The sequence below is a fragment of the Penicillium chermesinum genome, assembly GCF_028974085.1.
Source record: "Penicillium chermesinum strain IBT 19713 chromosome Unknown utg000002l:1.0-5270490.0:1.0-5274688.0, whole genome shotgun sequence".
Taxonomy (NCBI): Eukaryota; Fungi; Ascomycota; class Eurotiomycetes; order Eurotiales; family Aspergillaceae; genus Penicillium; species Penicillium chermesinum.
The window spans coordinates 708,000-727,583 of record NW_026695312.1 but is presented as its reverse complement, the minus strand read 5'-3'; the positions used below and the strand labels follow the sequence as shown (position 1 = coordinate 727,583).

The 19,584-nt window shown below is 50.6% G+C and overlaps 10 protein-coding genes across 10 annotated transcripts; 8 read left to right on the top strand and 2 right to left on the bottom strand.

Moving 5' to 3' along the window:
• Positions 1 to 341: 341 nt before the first annotated feature.
• On the top strand, positions 342 to 1,801 carry N7468_001066 (RTC4 family protein; the record flags this gene model as incomplete). Its single annotated transcript, XM_058470363.1, has 3 exons — positions 342 to 910; positions 1,023 to 1,436; positions 1,489 to 1,801. 3 exons carry the CDS (start codon positions 342 to 344, stop codon positions 1,799 to 1,801), a joined length of 1,296 nt encoding a protein of 431 aa, XP_058333504.1.
• A 799-nt stretch (positions 1,802 to 2,600) lies between these two features.
• On the top strand, positions 2,601 to 4,481 carry N7468_001065 (glutamate carboxypeptidase; the record flags this gene model as incomplete). Its single annotated transcript, XM_058470362.1, has 4 exons — positions 2,601 to 2,643; positions 2,956 to 3,441; positions 3,527 to 3,859; positions 3,913 to 4,481. 4 exons carry the CDS (start codon positions 2,601 to 2,603, stop codon positions 4,479 to 4,481), a joined length of 1,431 nt encoding a protein of 476 aa, XP_058333503.1.
• Positions 4,482 to 5,124: 643 nt separating this feature from the next.
• N7468_001064 (putative oligosaccharyl transferase subunit Dad1) lies at positions 5,125 to 5,749 on the top strand (the record flags this gene model as incomplete). Its single annotated transcript, XM_058470361.1, has 3 exons — positions 5,125 to 5,247; positions 5,282 to 5,368; positions 5,510 to 5,749. 3 exons carry the CDS (start codon positions 5,125 to 5,127, stop codon positions 5,747 to 5,749), a joined length of 450 nt encoding a protein of 149 aa, XP_058333502.1.
• Positions 5,750 to 6,138: 389 nt separating this feature from the next.
• N7468_001063 (putative mRNA splicing factor RNA helicase (Prp16)) lies at positions 6,139 to 9,024 on the bottom strand (the record flags this gene model as incomplete). The annotated part of the gene is made up of 3 exons (XM_058470360.1): positions 6,139 to 6,516; positions 6,577 to 8,117; positions 8,172 to 9,024. 3 exons carry the CDS (start codon positions 9,022 to 9,024, stop codon positions 6,139 to 6,141), a joined length of 2,772 nt encoding a protein of 923 aa, XP_058333501.1.
• A 416-nt stretch (positions 9,025 to 9,440) lies between these two features.
• Positions 9,441 to 10,097, top strand: N7468_001062 (putative prefoldin subunit 2; the record flags this gene model as incomplete). The annotated part of the gene is made up of 4 exons (XM_058470359.1): positions 9,441 to 9,480; positions 9,549 to 9,639; positions 9,766 to 9,958; positions 10,065 to 10,097. 4 exons carry the CDS (start codon positions 9,441 to 9,443, stop codon positions 10,095 to 10,097), a joined length of 357 nt encoding a protein of 118 aa, XP_058333500.1.
• A 1,609-nt stretch (positions 10,098 to 11,706) lies between these two features.
• N7468_001061 (nuclear transcription factor Y subunit beta) lies at positions 11,707 to 12,735 on the top strand (the record flags this gene model as incomplete). The annotated part of the gene is made up of 3 exons (XM_058470358.1): positions 11,707 to 11,857; positions 12,147 to 12,439; positions 12,505 to 12,735. 3 exons carry the CDS (start codon positions 11,707 to 11,709, stop codon positions 12,733 to 12,735), a joined length of 675 nt encoding a protein of 224 aa, XP_058333499.1.
• A 1,486-nt stretch (positions 12,736 to 14,221) lies between these two features.
• N7468_001060 (fungal specific transcription factor domain-containing protein) lies at positions 14,222 to 14,959 on the top strand (the record flags this gene model as incomplete). The annotated part of the gene is made up of 1 exon (XM_058470357.1): positions 14,222 to 14,959. The coding sequence occupies one exon, from the start codon at positions 14,222 to 14,224 to the stop codon at positions 14,957 to 14,959; it is 738 nt and encodes a 245-aa protein (XP_058333498.1).
• A 160-nt stretch (positions 14,960 to 15,119) lies between these two features.
• Positions 15,120 to 16,115, top strand: N7468_001059 (fungal specific transcription factor domain-containing protein; the record flags this gene model as incomplete). Its single annotated transcript, XM_058470356.1, has 1 exon — positions 15,120 to 16,115. One exon carries the CDS (start codon positions 15,120 to 15,122, stop codon positions 16,113 to 16,115), a length of 996 nt encoding a protein of 331 aa, XP_058333497.1.
• A 427-nt stretch (positions 16,116 to 16,542) lies between these two features.
• N7468_001058 (TatD family hydrolase) lies at positions 16,543 to 17,747 on the bottom strand (the record flags this gene model as incomplete). The annotated part of the gene is made up of 2 exons (XM_058470355.1): positions 16,543 to 17,253; positions 17,313 to 17,747. 2 exons carry the CDS (start codon positions 17,745 to 17,747, stop codon positions 16,543 to 16,545), a joined length of 1,146 nt encoding a protein of 381 aa, XP_058333496.1.
• A 269-nt stretch (positions 17,748 to 18,016) lies between these two features.
• Positions 18,017 to 19,345, top strand: N7468_001057 (uncharacterized protein; the record flags this gene model as incomplete). The annotated part of the gene is made up of 1 exon (XM_058470354.1): positions 18,017 to 19,345. The coding sequence occupies one exon, from the start codon at positions 18,017 to 18,019 to the stop codon at positions 19,343 to 19,345; it is 1,329 nt and encodes a 442-aa protein (XP_058333495.1).
• Between the last annotated feature and the right edge of the window lie 239 nt (positions 19,346 to 19,584).

Sequence of the window (19,584 nt, the reverse complement as noted above, 5' to 3'; positions counted from 1 at the left end):
TGATCACGACGAGGAGATCTCAATGACGTTTGAATGATTGGCGTTTTTGCATTTAAATACATTCCTTTTTTTTAACCCGTAGATTCGGGAGAGCAGGATGTACAGTCTATAGCTGTCAAGGTGTAAATATGGAAACTCAATTTAATCGACGCGTGTGGGGCCGCGCGTGTCACGCGTGCCCCCGTTGACCTTCGCTCTCCGCACTCCGATGTAGCTTCATGATTTCTTTGTCCTTTAGTTCGTATCAGCCCATGATTTGGCCCGCCTCTTAGGGTGGCACGAGATTATCTGTTTCCCCTGTCCAAGCTCGTGACTGACATTTTGCGACTCCAGAAGTAACGATGGGCCCGAGGCAACGCAGTGCGGCTGAGGCCTCAAATCAACTTTCGAGGAATTTACCAGGCAACAAGCACCTTTTGTCAAGTTTTAATAAAGAAGAAGATATCAACCGTCCACCTTCCAGCTCGGACGAGGACGAATCGGACAGAGAGGGACAGGGCGAGGATTCAGATCTTCCCACCTATAGCTTCAAACAGCAAGATAGCTCCCACGACCAAAGGCTTCGGAGCCATGCCAGAGACGGATCCAACGCGCGAAAGCCCCTCGCAAGGACATCGTCCAAAATGGAAGAGTCTGACGATGACGATATCTTTTTTGGAGGAATGGGTTCACAGAGCAAGGCGAAAAGACTGAAACACCATTACGACAAGCCAACGAGAGTCAGGGTCCCAAAGGCATACCCACTGAGCGCTCAAGAGAAATACACGAAGATCAAGAACAATGGCAGGACACCGGAGAAGGGAGCAAAAAATGACGAACTGGAGGAGTCAGAAGAAGAAATGCAATTCAAAATGCCCGCAAGCATGGAGGAATTCGAACAACAACCGCCACCATTCAAAGTGCCCCCCAGGTATCACCAATGACAGGATACCAGGTTCCTCTTTGGGAGCCTCATCGCGGGAGACCGCCTCTTTCCAGTTCGACGAGGACTTGCAATGCTCCTCAATCGGTACACCCCTCAGCTCTGCACCGTCCTCCCTGTTAGACGAGCTTTCTTCCTCTGAGCCCGAAGCCCCTGCCGTATGTCCCATGTGCAAGGCCGAGGTTGATCCGAAGCTGTTGAAGAAATTTCAAGCGCAGCCTAACCAGCGCATCCGCCAGCAACGAGAATTCTGTGCTTCTCATCGAAACGATTCCGCTGCTGGCGACTACAAAGCCCAAGGCTATCCGGAAATTCATTGGGAAACCTTTGGTGAGCGAGTGCAACAGTTCTTCCCCGCTCTGGAAAAGCTTGTCAAACCCGATGCACCCTCCTATTATCGTAATTTGTTGGATACAGCGCAGAAGGCCGGGAAGACTCTCCAGCCTTCTCTGGAGGGGGATGACATCGAACGCATCTCTTGCGGGTACTACGGCCCCAAAGGAGGGCAGAAGATGTGAGTAAAGTCTTGGATCATTGATTCTATCTCCATACTGACGAATGACAAGGCTGGATGCCATCATGGGCCGATTTGCTGTGAGCCTCCGCCGGCTTGCCAAACAGGACTCTTTAGTCACGAAGACTGGCGTTGTCCGTTATGCCCAGTCTGTGCTCGTCCCTGAGCTCACGGTTCTGCTCATAAAAGATGACATGGATGTCAGCGAAGATGCAGCCCGAGAGATTATGCGGGATAGCATTGATATCGGGTTGATGGTCAACGCGCAGGTCGACATTGTCCCTATTGATGAGCCAGCTCTGTCCGAAGCCAGTGGGAGTGAATTATCCGAGGAGCCGTCTGATGAAGATGAATTTGTAGAGTAAGTTTTTGACATGCTGTACTGTGCCCTGGGATGACCCTATTGCTCTCAGCCGTGTATATTATAATTTCTTCCAGTGATACCTCTGGGGCTGAGCCCTCTGATAGTTACAACTCATAACAGTAGAACTACGTCTCTGCTAGTCAGAGCGAATGAGAGAAAAAAACAATTTAAGATTCAAATAAAAAGGCACTCTAGTTTTCTTCGAACTATTCAAGCCTTGCTTGAGCATGTGCTTATCTCGCCAAGGTCTAGACAGGGGTGTGGGGGTCGTGTGACGCCGTACGAGCGTACAGAAGTCCGGGGCCTGAACCTTTTCCACCATGCTGGGCTCGTCTCGTACAATAGGTAGCCCGCTAATAATACGGCTTACAGTCTCTGACGACACACTATCATCGGTGCTATTCATACATACTCTAGTAATTCGGTTTCATCTCGCGCTTTCAATCATCAAGGATTGAAGACATAGATCAAAGCACCGGGAAGAGTCAGGCTGGGCAATCTTCATGAACGTACAGCTCAGAGATCCACAATGCTGCAGGGTCTGCACACCACAGGGCCGGTTGCGATCGAGAACCTGGAGGAGTCGCGTCTCATGATCGAACTGAAAATCGGTGTGAGCAGACGCGGCGACAAGTCCGGAGTTGCAGATCAAGTGGAGAAGTAAATGACGGGGCCGCTTTTCCGGCTTAGGCCCGTGTCGGTCTTTTCGCAGGTTTTGCGCCCCCTCTTTCTTTGAGTTCTTTGGGTGCTATTTGCAACTCAAGGCTAGGAGCTGCTCCAGACCGGAGGACTCAGGGAGGATGCAGAAACCAAAGCTGCCCGTCCAGCAGTTGACGATTCTGGGTAGGTGGCCCTCCGCAAATTTTCTCCTCCCGATCGTGCTCACATTTTGATTTAGCGATATGTCGATTCGCCGAGCCAAGTAGGTGCTGGATTTTCCAGTGAACAGTGTTTGTTCCTGTCGATCAAGGCGCGATATTAACAGAGTTTGCGAAATAGTCGTTTATACTTCGATTCTTCCATACCTGGTACGTCGCGCGCTTATCGCATACCGGGCCCGGCACTTCTGAGCCGCGACCATGCGAAAGTTACCAATTCTGGGATCACATCTAACGATTGAATAGCCGGAGCTTATTGAATATGTTGGTGTTCCAGAGGCAGAAGTCGCCAAATGGGTAGGGATTGCCTCCGCGGTCTCGTCCATTAGCCAGGCGCTCATGGCGGTGCCTTGGGGTACTCTGTCCGACTATATCGGTCGCAAGCCAGTCATTATCAGTGGTTTGACTTGCACGATGGTCTTCTCGATCATGCTTGGCATGTCGCACAGCCTCACGATGGTGCTTCTGACTCGTACGCTCATCGGATTTTTCAACGGCAACGTCGGCATTTATCGTACCATCGTAGCCGAAATTGTCCCCGAGCGCGAACTGCAACCTCGTGCATTCAGTATCATGCCTTTGGTATGGACCGTGGGAAGCATTTTTGGCCCCTCGTCTGGTGGTGCGCTTGCTCGGCCGGCTGAGAAGCATCCTGAGATCTTTGGCCGATTTGAGATTTTGCGCCGGAATCCCTTTCTGCTTCCTAACTTGGTTTCCGCCATCTTCTTCATTATCGGCATCACGAACACCGTTCTGTTCTTACGTGTAGGTTGCGAGTCAAACCCGTCCTGTTTGACCCCGGCTTAACTTCAGATAGGAAACCCTGGAAACAAAGAAGGACAAAAAAGACTATGGTCGGGAACTCGGAAAAGTCCTCACGCGCCCATGTACTTCGCGAAGGAAACGCTTGGAGGGGGCGAAGGCCGCTGACGAGGAACGTGCCTCATTGCTTCCACCATCTAAACCCCAAGTAAAGAACAAAGGGCCTGCGCCTCGCCCCAGATGGTCGGAGATTTTTACATTTCAGTCAATCCTGATCCTCATATCTTATACCATGGTTTCAGGCCTGGGCATGGCATTCGATGCAGTTTTCCCAGCATTCCTGAGTTATCCGGTGCAAAATCTACATGATAATCCCGAGGTGAAACTTCCCTTCAAGTTTGCCGGCGGCTTTGGTATCGGTAAGCTCTTCGCGGCCCAGAGCAATGGAGCAGGTCAACGCTAACCAAAACAGATTCTCAAACTATCGGCATATACTACACCATAATCGGATGTATTGGTATGGTCATCCAGTTCTACGCTTTCCCGCCCGTCGTGCACCGGCTGGGCACCCTGCGATGTTTCAAAGCAGCTGCCATCGCTATGCCGGTTGTCTTCTTCCTGACACCATTCATGGTCCTCGTTCCAGAGTCCTTCCGACTCCCTGCCGCGTTGGCAATTATGCTTGGCAAGCTCGGGGTGACCATCTTCGGTGTTCCCTGCTGCACCATCTTGCTCACGAATTCTGCGGCCAGCATGTCTGTGCTCGGTACACTGAATGGGGTTGGAACTAGTGTGAGTGCTCTTGGTCGGGCGGGAGGACCTGCTCTTATCGGAGCTGCCTTTTCCTTTGGCGTGAAGCGGGGGTATGTCATTATCCCTTGGTGGCTACTCAGTTCGTTAGCTTTGTTTAGCATCGTCCCCGCGTTCTGGATTGTTGAGCAGGACGGCCCACACCGTGGAAATGCCATTCAAGAAGAGGAGGAATCAGAAGGAGCAGAGACATCTGCTGGAGGTTATGGAAGCGTTGCCTCACGGGCATAGGGCTTCGGAACGACACGGAATGATTAAAATTGCCTTGATGATGTGATGTTTGCATATACGGACGTTTAGGGATGGGCAAGACTGGAAATTTGGGATACGACCGGGGCTGCATCAAATAGACTGCCAGTCATACTCGGTGACATTCATACAGTTAGCATGAGCTCCAAGGAATGAAAGTAAAGTCTACTCCGAATCCGCTAATACTGTGAGAAAAGGTGGTCATTGTCATTGTGTTGAGTCCGTCACGTATCCAATATAGTCGAAAATTTGGCTTTCGATGCCGCCAAGTAACATGATTCGCAGAAACCCCGAGTCAGCCTAAGGAATCCTTCAAGACACGCTCAGGATGCAACAAAAACCACTGTATCTTCTCATTTCAGTCGTCTAGTTGCCAAAGGGAATCTGCACCTTATTCGCGGTTTGATGTTGGAAGCACTTTATACTCCATAGTCTATCAGGCACGTGACATCCGATAACGAAGCTCCCAGCTGGCATCATCGACGATCTGTCTTCCCCACACCATTGGTCCTCCACAACACGCCAATTCCATAAAGCCTTTTCCTTCAATCAGCAGGCTCTTGGAAATCTCTAAAATTCCAAAACAAAAGACAAAACCACACGGGTCAACTCCTCCCCCTCCACAATGCCTGCCAAGCGAAACGCGGCCTCGCCTGCCTCCGCGCCAGCGGCCTCAACAACAGCACCTCTCTCCTCAGGCCCTGCGACCCTCAAAACCAATTCCTCCATTACCGATATTGCCATCCATGTCTGGCAGCAATATCTTGCCACTTACTCCCCAGCGCATTCTGCTTCTGGATGCCTTTATGGCCTTCTTAGTGCTTGTCGGCGGCGTGCAGTTCTTGTACTGTGTAGTGGCAGGCAATTATGTATGTTGTCCCTTCTTACCTACGAAAGAGCACTCGGCATTGATCCCCCTTTCCCCGTAATTTCGGTTCAATGGGCTGGATATGTCGACCATCATTCACCGTCCAGCCAGGGGAGAAGTTACTAACATCTTGCTTCAATAGCCATTCAACGCTTTCCTCAGTGGCTTCAGCGCCGCGGTCGGTCAATTTGTTCTCACGGCTTCCTTGCGCATGCAAACCAGTGACACCGGGGCAACTTCAAGCAAGCCCAGCTCAAAGGGAAAGAATGCACGATTTGCGGAGGACGAGCAGGACACCGGCATTTCTCATGAGAGAGCATTCGCTGATTACATCTTCGGAAGCCTGATCCTGCACTTCTTCTGCATCAACTTTATTAATTAAATTATTGGCACTATGTGGGTATTGGGTGGTCGGTGGGTCCATGGAATGGGGTTCGAGGAAGACCTGTTCATCCGTCTGTCGCGATGGCTTCTATGCTCGAGCTGGCCAGCCGGACTGGAGTCTTCATCAGTTGTCCAGTTTCATTTCTGCATATGAAGGAATACACTTCACTGTATAAAACTAAACGTTAGCGAACTCGAACTCTTCAAATGATCTAGATTGGGGTCTGCACTGTGTTTATGTATCGTTTTGATTGCTCTGTCTGTTGTAGGGTATCTTTTGAGTTTGCGCTTTCACGGGCCGGCCCTAAACACCGGGGCTAGGCGTCTTAGGATATTGTACAAGATGGGCCAATCGCCTCGGCGACATGAATGCCAGATGCGACCTCATTAAAACGTACGTCCTGGTCTTTTGCCCACTTGAGGTCTTTTCACAGCACTTCCTCCACCACTAGAATTACTCGAATTGGCGCCAGGACGAGATCCAGAGGAAGACGAAGTCAAACCGCCGCGTACTTGACCAGGTCTTTTAACAATTGGGCGGCGGACAGCGCTCCTTCCACCAACCTCGACTTCCATCTTGCGGCGGGTGGGGTTATTGCGCTCCTCTTCGCGCGCTTTCTCGGCTGCAGCGCGCTCACGGTCCAGCGCCATCTGGTTCTCGATTTCCATGCGCTTGTTGAACTCGATCTCTGTAACACGGCGATCGCGTTGGGAGTATCCCTTTTCTTTGACTGAGTAGAATACACCACCGAGCTCGGCAAGCCACTATGGGAATATGGTTAGTATTCAATGGGAAAATGCGGTCCACGCAGATGTTTGACTTACATGCGGATCAACTGCTGTCACTGTCGACATGTACTCTTTTGCAGTCAAGATTAACTCGTGGTAGACGACATATTCGGGTACATAGCCCAGACCGTACAAGGCACTCGTGGGATGCAATGCCATGGTGACGCTGGTGCGGAGGTTGATAAACTCCCCAATTCCCTTCACGCGAGCGGCTTGATGATAGTAGCCTGAGCATATACACTTGCGGATAAGATCCCAGTCTGTACCGCAGCTAATAAGAGGCATTTTCTGCACAGTCATGATGTCGCGCAGCTGGTCGCGGACTTCCTTGGCTCGTCGGAGGGTCTTTGCATGGAGGAAATGCTTGACACACCAGCTATCAGAGAACCCATTCGACTTCCATTGTGTGTAGACATGAAGGAGAGTCAAATGATCGGATTCGGGAACGAAAAATTTCTCACGCGCCGAGTCGGACTCTTCCTGTCGTTCCTTGGGACGGTAGAACACGTTCGGCACGGAAAGCATGGAGACGATCGTCAACATCTCCTCGCTGCACTCGTACTCTTCCGAGGCCATGATGAGAAGCTTTGCCAGAGGAGGATCCATGGGAAATGGTGTCATGCGCCGTCCTAGCGGCGTAAGGTCACCCAGATTGTCGAGAGCCCCTAGAGACCAGAGTTCGAAGAGAGACGTAGTAATTGTCTCTTGGGGCGGAGGATCCATGAAATCAAAATCGAGTAGATCTTTCACACCGAGGGATTTCAGTAACAAGACAGTATTGGCGAGGCTGGTGCGCTGAATCTCGGGAATAGTTTGGATGTACAGCTCATTCTTGTAGGCAGTCTCAGTGTACAGACGGTAAGCCTTTCCTGGTCCAGTCCGCCCAGCTCGTCCAGATCGCTGGTTCGCGTTGGCCTGAGAAATTGGCGTGATCTGCAGAGTGTCCATACCCATGCGAGGATTGTACACTTTCAACTTGGAGTATCCAGAATCCACCACGAACATGATACCGTCGACAGTCAAACTTGTCTCCGCAATGTTGGTAGCGACGATGACTTTTCGAGTGCCAGGTTCGGCTCGTTCGAAGATTCTGGCTTGTTGTTCAGCAGGCATTTGACTGTAGATTGGCAGAATGCTTAGGGGCGCAGGGTCGTTCAGAAGTTTTAAACGCTCATCACACAGTTCGCATGTTGCCTCGATATCCTCTTGTCCAGTCATGAAAACCAGAATATCACCCTGTCCTTGAGAAACATGGATGGCCAAGATCTGCTTTACTGCACTATCCACATAATCCTCACATGGCGTTCGCGAGAAATGAGTGTCGACCGGGAAAGTTCGGCCAGGGATGATAAACTCAGGGGCTCCTCCGTAGAATCGTGAGAATCTCTCGGCATTCATGGTAGCCGATGTGACGATCAGTTTTAGATCTCGACGACGTGCAAGAACCTTCTTCAGAAGTCCCATAAGAACATCTGTGTTCAAAGCGCGCTCGTGCGCTTCATCCATAATGATGCAGGAATATTTATCGAGATCTGACTGGGTCAATGACTCACGGAGCAACACACCGTCGGTCATGTCTGCGGCAGGTTGTCAGCATGATGGTCATACGTGCGGAGAATCACACAACTCACACTTGATAACTGTTTCGTCCGAGGTACAATCCTCAAAGCGAATGGCATATCCCACCTTTCCACCAAGCTCAACATCCATCTCTTCACTGACTCGTTTCGCCACACTCATGGCTGCCACACGGCGTGGCTGGGTGCAGCCAATCATCCCATTCTTTGAATAGCCATCTTCGTGAAGAAACTGCGTCAACTGGGTCGTCTTGCCGGAGCCTGTTTCGCCAACCACCACCACAACCTGATTGTCTCGAATAACTCGTAAGAGGTCCTCGCGCACCGCAAATGCGGGCAGAAACTCCCTTTGCTCGCGCATAGTCTTGCTTCTGCTGAAGGAACTGGCTCCGCCCTCATCTTTCTTCATATGTTTGGCGAACTTATTTCCTCCACCTTTGTAGACATCCTCAACGGGCATGGCAACAGCACTGTCGCCCTCGTCCTCCTTCACTCCCATGAGGTTGCCTGGGGCTGTTCCCGCCATGTTCGTTGCCTGTTGTGCCTGCTTTTGCCGCTCACGCTGTTGCCGCCGTTCTCTCACGACCTTACTTCCTTTCCGACTAAAGACTGCCATGTCGCTCTGAGGGTCTCGAAGGGCCGAGATTGGCTCAAGTTGCTTGGTAAAGATGGTGCGGCCATCGAGAAAGGGTGGTCGGAGGTCGTGGACGAGTAAATGAACTCTGGTCGCTTCTTCATCCTCAGGCATAAAGCCGCTACCCATGTTGCGCCGCTGCGCAATGCCCGAAGTGAGCATGCGATTAGTCTCCCAGTCGTCATTTTCCTTGCGCCTAGCGTCTCGAAGGTGCGGCGGCAAATTCGAGCTCTTCTGCCTTTTGGCAGGAGGCCCTGCCTCATCACGCGCCATTTTGGATTGTGTAGACCGGGTTATCAGGGCAGGCAGGCCAGGCGCACCGGTGGGAGGAGCTTGGAAGATTTAGCTGCGCAGCGAACATTAAGTTGAAGCTGAATCATGCTCGACGGAGCAAACAGTGCAAACTTTCTTATCAGTCACCTGACCATGTAGTATTTGAGACGTGAAGGTCATTGGTACATTTTGGGTCTAATTATTTTATGATAAGAATAGAATGAGGGTTTGCATAGCCTGCTTTGCATTAAACTGGAAAACAACTCAATCCTGAGAGTTGCTGAATTTGTTGTTGGGTCATTTGACTTGCACATTAAACATACCGAAGTCCACCAAACACCGCACGGCGGCCCCGCATCACCATCCGAGCTTTTGAGGTCTCCGTGTCGCAACGCATTCTCTCGACGCGCGCAAACATGTCGAGCCAACCGAAGATCGATCCTAAGAAGCAGCAGGGCAAGTGCACCTTGAAATTAGTTCATCCAGTCGAGGAGCTATGGCTGATTTTTGAATCCTCTCTCCAGAGCTTCAGATCCAGTACTCCAACTTCAAGAACACACTCCAACAATTAGCACAAAAGATTGGGGATATTGAACAAGAGGCTGAAGAACACAAGTGAGCCATGACCGGAAATATGGCGGAAGACGAATCGAGGGCAACCTTCGCTTGTTCAAGCAGGGTTGAGCTCGACCAGTCGGCAATCCAGTATCACACATGCTAATGATTGCTCTACGTGGATAGACTCGTTATTGAGACACTGGAACCCCTTCCTCAAGACCGGAAATGCTTTCGCATGGTGAATGGCGTCCTTGTTGAGCGAACAGTCAAGGATGTTCTTCCCACTCTCAAGACCAACTCGGACGGGCTCAAGCAAGTTCTGGAAGATATGTTGAAGCAGTACAAGACGAAGCAAACAGAGTTAGATAGCTGGAAGGTACGTTTTCTACAACTCCTAGGATACTGCTTTGGAGCGCAATTCGAACGTCGGGCAAATCATCGAGAAATTGCTGACGATACTGACTCAATTCTTGCAATCACAGAAAAAGAACAACATCCAAGTTGTCCAGCCTTGAGTGACAAGACAGGCTTGATTGAATGAATCCGACTCCCCTGGGTCAACCATCTATATACCTAAAAATGACCTGTCGAAGGAGCAATTATCGGCGTTATCGGAAACAAAAAGAAAGAAGAGGAGAGAAGAGAAAAGGAAGGCAGAGGTAGAATCCAATATGCAATCATGACGAAAGTCAAGCTTCAAATTTTGAATCTGCCGGATCGAGTTGTTGAATAGTGGATTGACGATCGCATCCAATTCTTGTACAAATGATAATTATAGCTCAGCCACGTAGAACTATGATGTACACTTCAGATGAGGCACTACCACACCCCTCTATAGACATCGTTTCCAGCCAAAGGATTGAAATGCCTGGGTCCCGACGTGCGTCAAGTTACATTGGCAAGGTTTGATACTTATTGCTTTTCTATGCAAGCCTGAATGCCTGACGAGCAAATCGAGGCCATTGCGTTGGGCGTTGAAGAAACCCAACTTCAGCCAGAAGAACTGGTCATACTATCATCATTCCATTTAAGATTCCAGATTGAATTTGTCGTGTAAGAGACCACTTCTGGCATCCTGGAAACGTCCGTCCACATCTTTGACATCTCATGGTGAGCTTGATATGGCGTTGTAATGTAAAAGCGAATATTACGCTACTTCATCACCAAGACGACGTGTATTTCCGTAAATTTCCGTTTCCGTTGTTGCTGCCTCAGGCGCACATTAGATCGGATGCGACTGCGACCGGCTGGTCAGGGCTCTGTTAGTCTTGGGAACTTTCCATCTCACAACCTACGAGAATCCACAGAGTACATTTCGTCTTACTCAGAAACCAATAATATCACGATATTGTATTGGTCCGGGCGTTTCTTCGATCCGGACTTGCGTCTACTTGGGTAAGGAGCCAATTGAAGGCGCCCTCTGATCAGGGAGTTCTGGTTCGCCAATTGACCTGCCTCAGCCTGGACCCTCCCTCCTACCATTCCACAACTCTTGTGCGCTCTGACCTTAGGCAGTTCCCTCACGAATCAGAACAACCCAAAAATCCGAATCCAACCTTCTCGATCTTTTCTTTACCCGAACAGGTAAGCTTCAATCTAACCCTGCGCAACGTGCGACCGTGGGAGAGTTGGGCGCTCTCACCCCCAAGCTTGACCCACTTCTAGACGTATCCCGCGTCACCCCCAGCTATCAGGTCTCGCGAGGCGCGCCTGCTTGTTATTTGCTCTGCATTCTCTGCATTGGTGCAACGCGATCGCGCTCGCTTGATAGCCTGACCTATACTCGCATTCCCCCCATCCCAGTCCATTTTGGTACGCGACGAACTAATTCGGGTCTCGCGCGCCCGCGTCGCAGGTACAGACAGCCAAGGCGCATTATTGCTAAACCTACTTCCCCGCTCGGCTGACGGTCTTTCCTTGAGGCTACTGTGAAGCGGTTCGTACCCAGCCAATACCCACTCCCCTGCTTCTTCCGCTCCTGTGATTGCTGTTAGGCTGGATGCATCCGAAGCGATCGCGTGCACCAGGCATTCGGATCTGACGTGTTTCTGCCAGCAGAGCGCATTCTAGCCTTGACGCCCAAATTCGTCCTAGTTGCTCATCGATTCGAATACACTCATAACCATGTCGACCTCGCCTTCGAAGGAGCCCGAGGCTGACCCCGAGGTGCAATCGGGTGAAGAACAGGACATGGACAAAGACCAACTAGACCAGATGCAGGCCACGGGCGAGTTTGAAGTAAAGGAGCAAGATCGGTGGCTTCCGATTGCAAATGGTTAGTTGCGTCTCCTTGCAGACTTTCTGTTGTTCTGATTTGTGCGTACCTTGCTGCGGACTTTTTACCTTTGGTTTTCCCCGCCTTTGATTACCCTACCACAATTGATTGCTTGAGACAGCATGTCTGATATGCCAACATTGCTCCTGTTGAGGCACATATGCTTCGAATTGTTTTGCGGAAGTCCGAGCAATTGCTACTCGAAGTTTGGACTTGGTTCCATTCCAACGGCACCTTCTAACTGGAAAACTGCTCCTGTACATCAGCGCTAATTCTTTTCGTTATGCAGTTGCTCGTATCATGAAATTGGCCTTGCCTGATAATGCAAAGATTGCAAAAGAGGCCAAGGAATGTATGCAAGAGTGCGTGAGCGAGTTTATCTCTTTCATCACAAGCGAAGGTGAATATTCAACAGTGCCCATTCTTGAGGTTCATCTCCTCACCTGTTCTTTAGCGTCCGAAAAATGTCAACAGGAAAAGCGCAAGACTGTCAACGGCGAGGATATCTTGTTTGCTATGACGTCGCTTGGATTTGAGAACTATGCTGAAGCTCTCAAGATCTACCTTTCGAAGTATCGCGAGGTTAGTCCTTTGCAAGCCAAGATCAAACTTTGGAGAGCCTTCACTGACCTTTGCCAATGCCACAGACCCAGTCTGCTCGTGGTGAAAACCAGGGCCGTCCAAGCAGCAGCGGTTATGGTGCGCCTGGAGCTGGAGGGGCTGCCCAAGGCCGCCCCGGCGCATTCCCCGAGTCTGGTGAGGGCGCTAACAACATTATCAACCCCGGCTTGGACCCGTCCGAGCAAGACGCATCTGCGTATGCCTATCCTCAAATGGGTGTCCAGCCCCACAATGGCGCGGGCGGAGAGTCCTACTAGGTCTGGCGGAGGCAGAGACGTCATGTCGAATTACTATGCCGTCTTGATGGGCATTGTGGAAGCGTAAGGCGTGCAGGCGTCCTTTGTTCCTTTCCTCCCCCCAGTGTTCGTTGTGATGTCACTTTTCTCAACTCGACAGCTTGACAAGCACAGGAGAGCCTTTTTATAGCTGTGTCCGGATTTTGATATCTTTTTGATTGATTATATAGTTGATGCTATCAGTACGGGACGAGGGGTTTGAGTACTATTCCTATTTCTGTTTGTTACTGTCTTGTCTTGGTTTATCTTACCGCGCGGTCATTTAGCCTGCGCAAAGGCTGCTAGCCCCGGATGTTTTTAGGAGTTCTGATGGAACAAAGGGAGGGGCAATGTATGAACTGGGCAGCCATGTATTTATGATCGACTGTCTACCTCTAGTACCTCTAAAGGCCCAGTCTTGCGGCTATTCTTCTTATACTTCACTGATAAGCTCTGTTATCAAGGCCGCCATGATTGGCCGCCAAAGGTAGGCCCATAGTCCCCACGCTAAAAGCCCCGGTCACTATTGTCTGCAACCTCATTCCTCTTGAGAGTGCTTTTCCCCTGGGATTTTCTGCTATCTTAATCACATTTGAAACTTCTTAAGCTCCTTGTCGCCCTCCACGCTGCCTGTTACATAATCACCACTGCTTCTCTCCGCATCCACGTGAGGTCCACCGGACCCGGACCGGCTCCCGCAGTTCTCGATTTTCCGAACTTTTTCGTTTCTTCTGATCTTTCATAGTTTCCCTCGGGATTCGGTTCGTTGTGTGTCCTCAGAATGCTCTGGGATTGCTTGTGAATTTCCGAAAAAGCATACAATGTTACAGTCGATCTACCCCTGAGATGATGTCGATGATCGTCTTGCTATGTCCGCCAACGATACCAACGATAACGCCCCTCGCCGCTCCCCGGCGATGGGATAAGCAAGCGCAAGCAGGGTAAGAACCCCACCACGATTGAGCTTTTCTTTGAGGAATTATTATCGCATCCTACGTATTTCTCAACACCGGATCGCAATAGCCGCGCCCAATTGATCCATCTCCTGTACTGTAGATCTATGATTTTGGGCTGATCTGTGACTCAACTACTCTAGGTTCCGCAGCCTGCGTTCATTGCCACCGGCGCAAGGTCCGGTGCGACGCCCGCGTTGTCGGCCTCCCCTGCACCAATTGTCGCACATCTGGAAAGACCGACTGTCGCATCCACGAGAAGAAGAAACGTCTGGCAGTGCGCTCGATTCTTGATCCCGTTCCGATCCGATCTCGGCCACTGCCGACGTCGGATTATGCAGCCAATCCTCCAAATTCAACCGAGACACCCATACCGCCAAGCTTTCCTACTGCATTCCTAGGCTCGGCCACACCACTTGCTGAGCAATCTCCCGCAGCATGGCTTTCTGTCCAATGCGGCGGAGCCGTTTCGCCCAGGCCCGGATATGTCACACGCCCACGAGGCACACACCGAGATGGAGCAGCATCTTGTGAAACTGATCGATGAGGAAGACTCTGGGCAGCGAGAGATCCAAAGAGGCGTGCGTGCCTTCTATGTCGGCCATGAACATTCCAATATGTCTTTCCTTATTCGCCAGCAACGAGATCAAGATGACGATGTATATCATTTTGCAAGCAACGAAATCCCCCGTCGGCAGATAAAGACTGGCCATGATCAGCTTTTGATGGATGCATTGACTTTACCAGAGCCAGCTTTAGCAGATGAGCTTGTTCAAGCTTATTTCACATATGTCAACCCGGGCTACCCAATTATCGACGAAGATCTGTTCATGACACAATACCGAAATCGAGACCCCGCAGATCCTCCGCCAGTTCTGCTCCTTCAGGCAATTTTATTAATCGGTGCACATGTCACTCGCCGGAAGCCTGATCGTGATACATTGAAAGAGATCTTCTTTCGACGGACAAAGTATCTTTTCGATAATCGAGTCGAGCGAAATCGGGATATTCTCGTTCAGACGGCATTACTCTTAACTTGGCACTCGGATAGTGCTGATGATGATGTGGCTGCAAACGCTCATTTCTGGGTCGGTGTAGCTGCTCGCATTGCCACGGGCCTCGGTATGCATAGGAATCCAGTATCGAGTCGTTTTGTTACCCGAGATCGGCGAATGTGGCGGAGAGTCTGGTTCATCCTTATTCAATTCGACGTGATGGTGTCTTTGTCGTATGGTCGACCACAAGCGATGTGAGTTTCCAATCTTGAATGGAATCTAAAGGAGTCAAATGTATTAACTGTTTAAAGAAACCTGGATGACTCAGACGTTTCACCGTTAACATTGGCGGATTTCGAGAATTGTGGCCCCCCGTGTTCAAGCTGAGTTTGTAATACATTTCACAGAGCTCTGCACAATGATCTCATATCTCGTTCGAGACCGATTTGGACTCCGTGCTACGGATGAGAGACGCAAGGCCGTACTTCAAGAAGCTGACGAATCGTTGGCAAACTGGTCATTGAAACTTCCTGACAACCTACGTCTTCGTGCGTCTGACATGGACCCTTGGTCTGCTATGTTGCATTTGACATACAATAACTTCCTCATACTCCTTCATCGTCCTCATCCGAGAGCATCGGCGTATTCGGATGACTACGGCCCCCATGATGCCGAAATTTGCAGTGCAGCAGCCGGAGTCATTACCTCTATCTTTGAGGAGCTCCGACTGAATGACCGCTTGAAGTTCCTTTGGTACACTGGCGTGCATACTCTATTCACAGCCATGATACAAGTCAGAGTGGAACTCCGCTTTTCAAACCCAGTTCTGGCCATCAATGCCTTGCGCCGATTCGATTCCGCCTCCTATTCTTTGCGGGAGTTGGCTCAATACTGGGTTCATGCCGGCACGATCTTACGACTCTTTGAAGATTCGAAGCGTCTCCAGGAGGATCTACGTCTGGCAACTACTGACCGGTCCAAACCATTCAACGGACATCCGACCAACAAGATGCCCGTCACTGCTGCCGAGGCTGCAGCGGCCATGCAAGCTGTACATACTCCCCGCCCAATGTCTTTTGGTGTACCAACTCCAGAAACTACGCCAATGCAAGGAACAACACTATCACCGCAACCCGCCCCGCAGTTTGACAATTGGATCACCGCGCCTCTCCGGCTTAATGTGGGCCCGCTCGAAAGGAACGACCCCTATTCGAGCACCATGCAGGTTGACCACATGGAGCCTAGCGCACGTGATTATCCTGATTGGAGACAACTTTTTTCTTTCACAGATTCAGATCTCGCTATGCCGATGGCTGGCGAGGGTTTACTTGAATTAGAAGACGAGTGGCGACAAATCTACTGGCAGGACACTCCTATGGCCGATCTCATCCAAGACGGCAGCTGGATCAGCTGATCCCGATTCCCTCCAACTCGCACAAAATCATCCTTATTTGCCACCGTACCTGATCATAAATATCTGAACCGTTTTGGTGCTCGCTCAGAAATCACAACCACCTCCTTGATATACCCTTTCACCTTCACAGATGGGCCTTCATGATGAGACGAGACATGCCGGGCACAGAGTTTAACGAGGCGCTCATGAAGAGACTTCACCACGATACCATGCCACAAACGATCGCATACACCTTTCCTTTGCATAGAAGCCTACGTACATACTACTTCTTATAATCATAGAGTTCGAATATTCGAGCTTCATTTCCGGCTTGCCAATATCACAGATATCTCCAGATGTCTGCCCTCCCAAGGAATCGAAACACTTCTACTTAGTATACATATTGAATTACTCCCGATAGATGCAATTGGCCAGGTATGGCTCAAATCTACCCATAAACAAACCGCTTCCAGTTATCTGCAAGCTTTTGGACTCCTGACCGCAGCTCCCATTCTCGCAGCCCGCAGACTTGGCGCGCTACATCCTCCAACAAATCATCCATTTCAGGTCCGGCTGTATGGAGGTCACTCTCGATCAAGATGCGGTCTTCTGGGAGAGCTTTGATAACATCCCCGACCTTCCGAGCGTGCGCTCCTGTGAAGTTTATGAGGGATGAGAAAGAGAAGTATACATCAGACGGATTCGTTTTCGCCATGAACTGCCGGAGTTGGTCCGGCGGGCCAGAGTAGGAATGCATGCATATCCGTGGAGGGAATGGTAAGAGTTCCTGTTGACAAGCTTCGGCACTGCGTGTGCCAATGGCATTCGCACCACCTTCGCTGCCCTTTGTGGATGATGCTTGACCCTTCCCATCAGAGTCCTCTTTTTCGGCCGAAATGGCCCCTTCCGCATCTTGATTTCTCCCTCGAGCTCGTCGTGATAGTACAACCCGCTCATGTCCGGCCCATAGCTCTTTTAGTGCGTCAAAGACGGTGCCATGAGCCTGTACACTGTGGACTGAGACTGCTCGTCGCATTTCACCTGCCAACTGCAGCTGGGCTTTGAGTATAGCGCGCTGATGGTCAATTTTAACTTTATAAGGTGAGAGCTTTCGACCCTCCCGGGACCCAGGCGTGATCTGTTCGTCGCGGCCATCTAACTGCTGTGCTGTCCATGGACCGGGGAGTTTAAATCGCTTGTCCAGCCCCACCTCCCCACTAAAGCCTTTGGGAACTGCTTGAGCCGTTCTCTTGTCTCGGCAATGAGGCTAGATAGAGGCTTCGGCTCCGGTAGATGTTTTACAAATTCCGCAAAGTCGGTGTCGTCGGCGGGTATCACCAGAACGCTGGAGTAGTGGGCTTCTTTCTGGCCCTCTGTCTTTGCTTCACCCGTTGTGTCATCTATGATCTGGTGAGAGAACCATGGATGCCAGCCAAAACAAGGAATAATGCGATCCGGACCCTCTGGGGCTTGTGAATTGATCGATTGGGCCGCTTGGAGAACAAGGTCTTGATCTTGCCCGCGCGTGGCCATGACGGTCAAAGTGGTCGCCTTCATTTCGGGAATACCGGCGATAGATGCCATCGTGTCTGTGGGATGACAATGGGCATCATGGACGCCAATCTCCCAGGGAAATCCATCACTGTCGGACATAGTAAGAACGAAGAAAGTCTAGTTGGGGTGTTGTTGCACATGATACTTCACGTAACCCGTCTAGCAACCCCGGATGATGTAAGTGGGGTGGCGTTGGTCCCTGGTCACATGCATCCCCGCATTATCACAACAAAGTACAAGCGGTTTTGGGATCATATGTCTCCGACCAGATGTAACGCTTGATTCCTAGTGCGCTTCAAGAGCTGGGAACTTCTCCCTCGAAGCTTCAGGTCAAGCTGTGGCGTCTATGCTCAAGTCCGCCTAATCCAATGACGCTCGCCTCGACATTGTTGGCATTGCCAGTCTTATGTCTTGTGTCGATTCCACTCATTCTCTCGGCATGGGTCACTATTTCTCTGGCCCTGGTCACCTTGTTTGTGCGGTTGTTGGTGGTCTACCTTGGGGTCGGATATGACATGTGCATCAGTTTCTTCACGATGCCGATCTCTACCATATCATTCTTGACCTTTGCTGTTTCCCAACCACCCACGCCGGCAACGGGTAATTCGAGACGAAACTCGGGAGCTGGGCCGATTGCGGCCTTTCGAAGCGATGATCCTCTCTCTAAATTTGTCTTCAGTGGGCTTGATGATGTTGCCCGGTACAACAGGAACAAGAATATGTATGCCCGGACTATGGCAGAGGCGCATAACCTTTCAACGTCCCCGCCGATGGGCTTACCAGTCAGCGGAGATGAATGGCGAGATTTCGAAGGCGTGGGTGGATGGCGATCATATCACGATGGCCGAGGCCAATTCTCGAGTCGTCGCAGCTCTCAGGCTGGCCAAGAGAAGCCTCTAAGTCCTGCCTCGACGTCTTCAACGCAGAGTATCATTGATCGCAGAAATGATCCAGATATTGATTCCGATGATCGTGACTGGCTATCATTGAATCATCGTCTCGAGCTTCCATCGCAGATTTTCACCCTTGGTTCTTTTGCCAACAGCCCGACCCAAACTGCAGATACTCTACAGTCCAGACGAGCGAACTTCCATTTGAATATCCGAACATCTGCAAATAGCTCCAACATGCATCAAGATATTAAGCACAAACACCATCACCGGTCACAAACAACCTCGGCTCTTCCACATCCGAACTCCAGAACGACAGCAGGCCTTTCTCTCGCCCTTTCAAAGCGCCCAGGGATATCAAGTCCCCCTAGCCGGGAGTTAGATGACTTTACGGCACCTTCGACGTCGCGATTCGCCCCTTTCATGACCCCACAATTGCACGCGAGGCCTTCAAGTTCTGCCAGAGCACGCGCTTTTCCTATGACCAGTGCCCAGGATGCGCACCTCTCCAATTCCCTGGAGGACTTCCGCCATAATACCGGTTTGAGTAGTAGTGCAACAAGCTCTGCCACAGGGAGTGGAGGGTACTTTGCTCTCCAGCTCCCAGGCTTTTCTCAAAACTATCTTGCCAGCCCTACCCCTAGTGGGTATACAACGCCGGGTGGGGGGTTGTCTTCCGAAGACCGTGATACGTCGCCCTCGTGGGCACGTTTGATAGCACACTATCCGATGAGCGTGAGACATCGGAGGCGCAGTATCTCGGGTCCACAGGCGAGACGGATGTCTATTGGAGAACGTTTGGCCTAAATGTTACACGAGGTCGACTGGGGTGACTTATGGGCAAAGCTTGTCTTAGGATGGAATCTACTGGAAATTGAAATCATTGATATGGACACACACTGTTTATGAATTTGTTGTCAAGCTAGTCTATCTAGTCTATAAGACGAATGTACAGAAAGTACAGAGATGAGAATTCCACGCTGAAAGTAACTCCGACAGGAAAAGCAAAAAAGAAATATCAACGTACCCAACCAAATTCGTAGAGC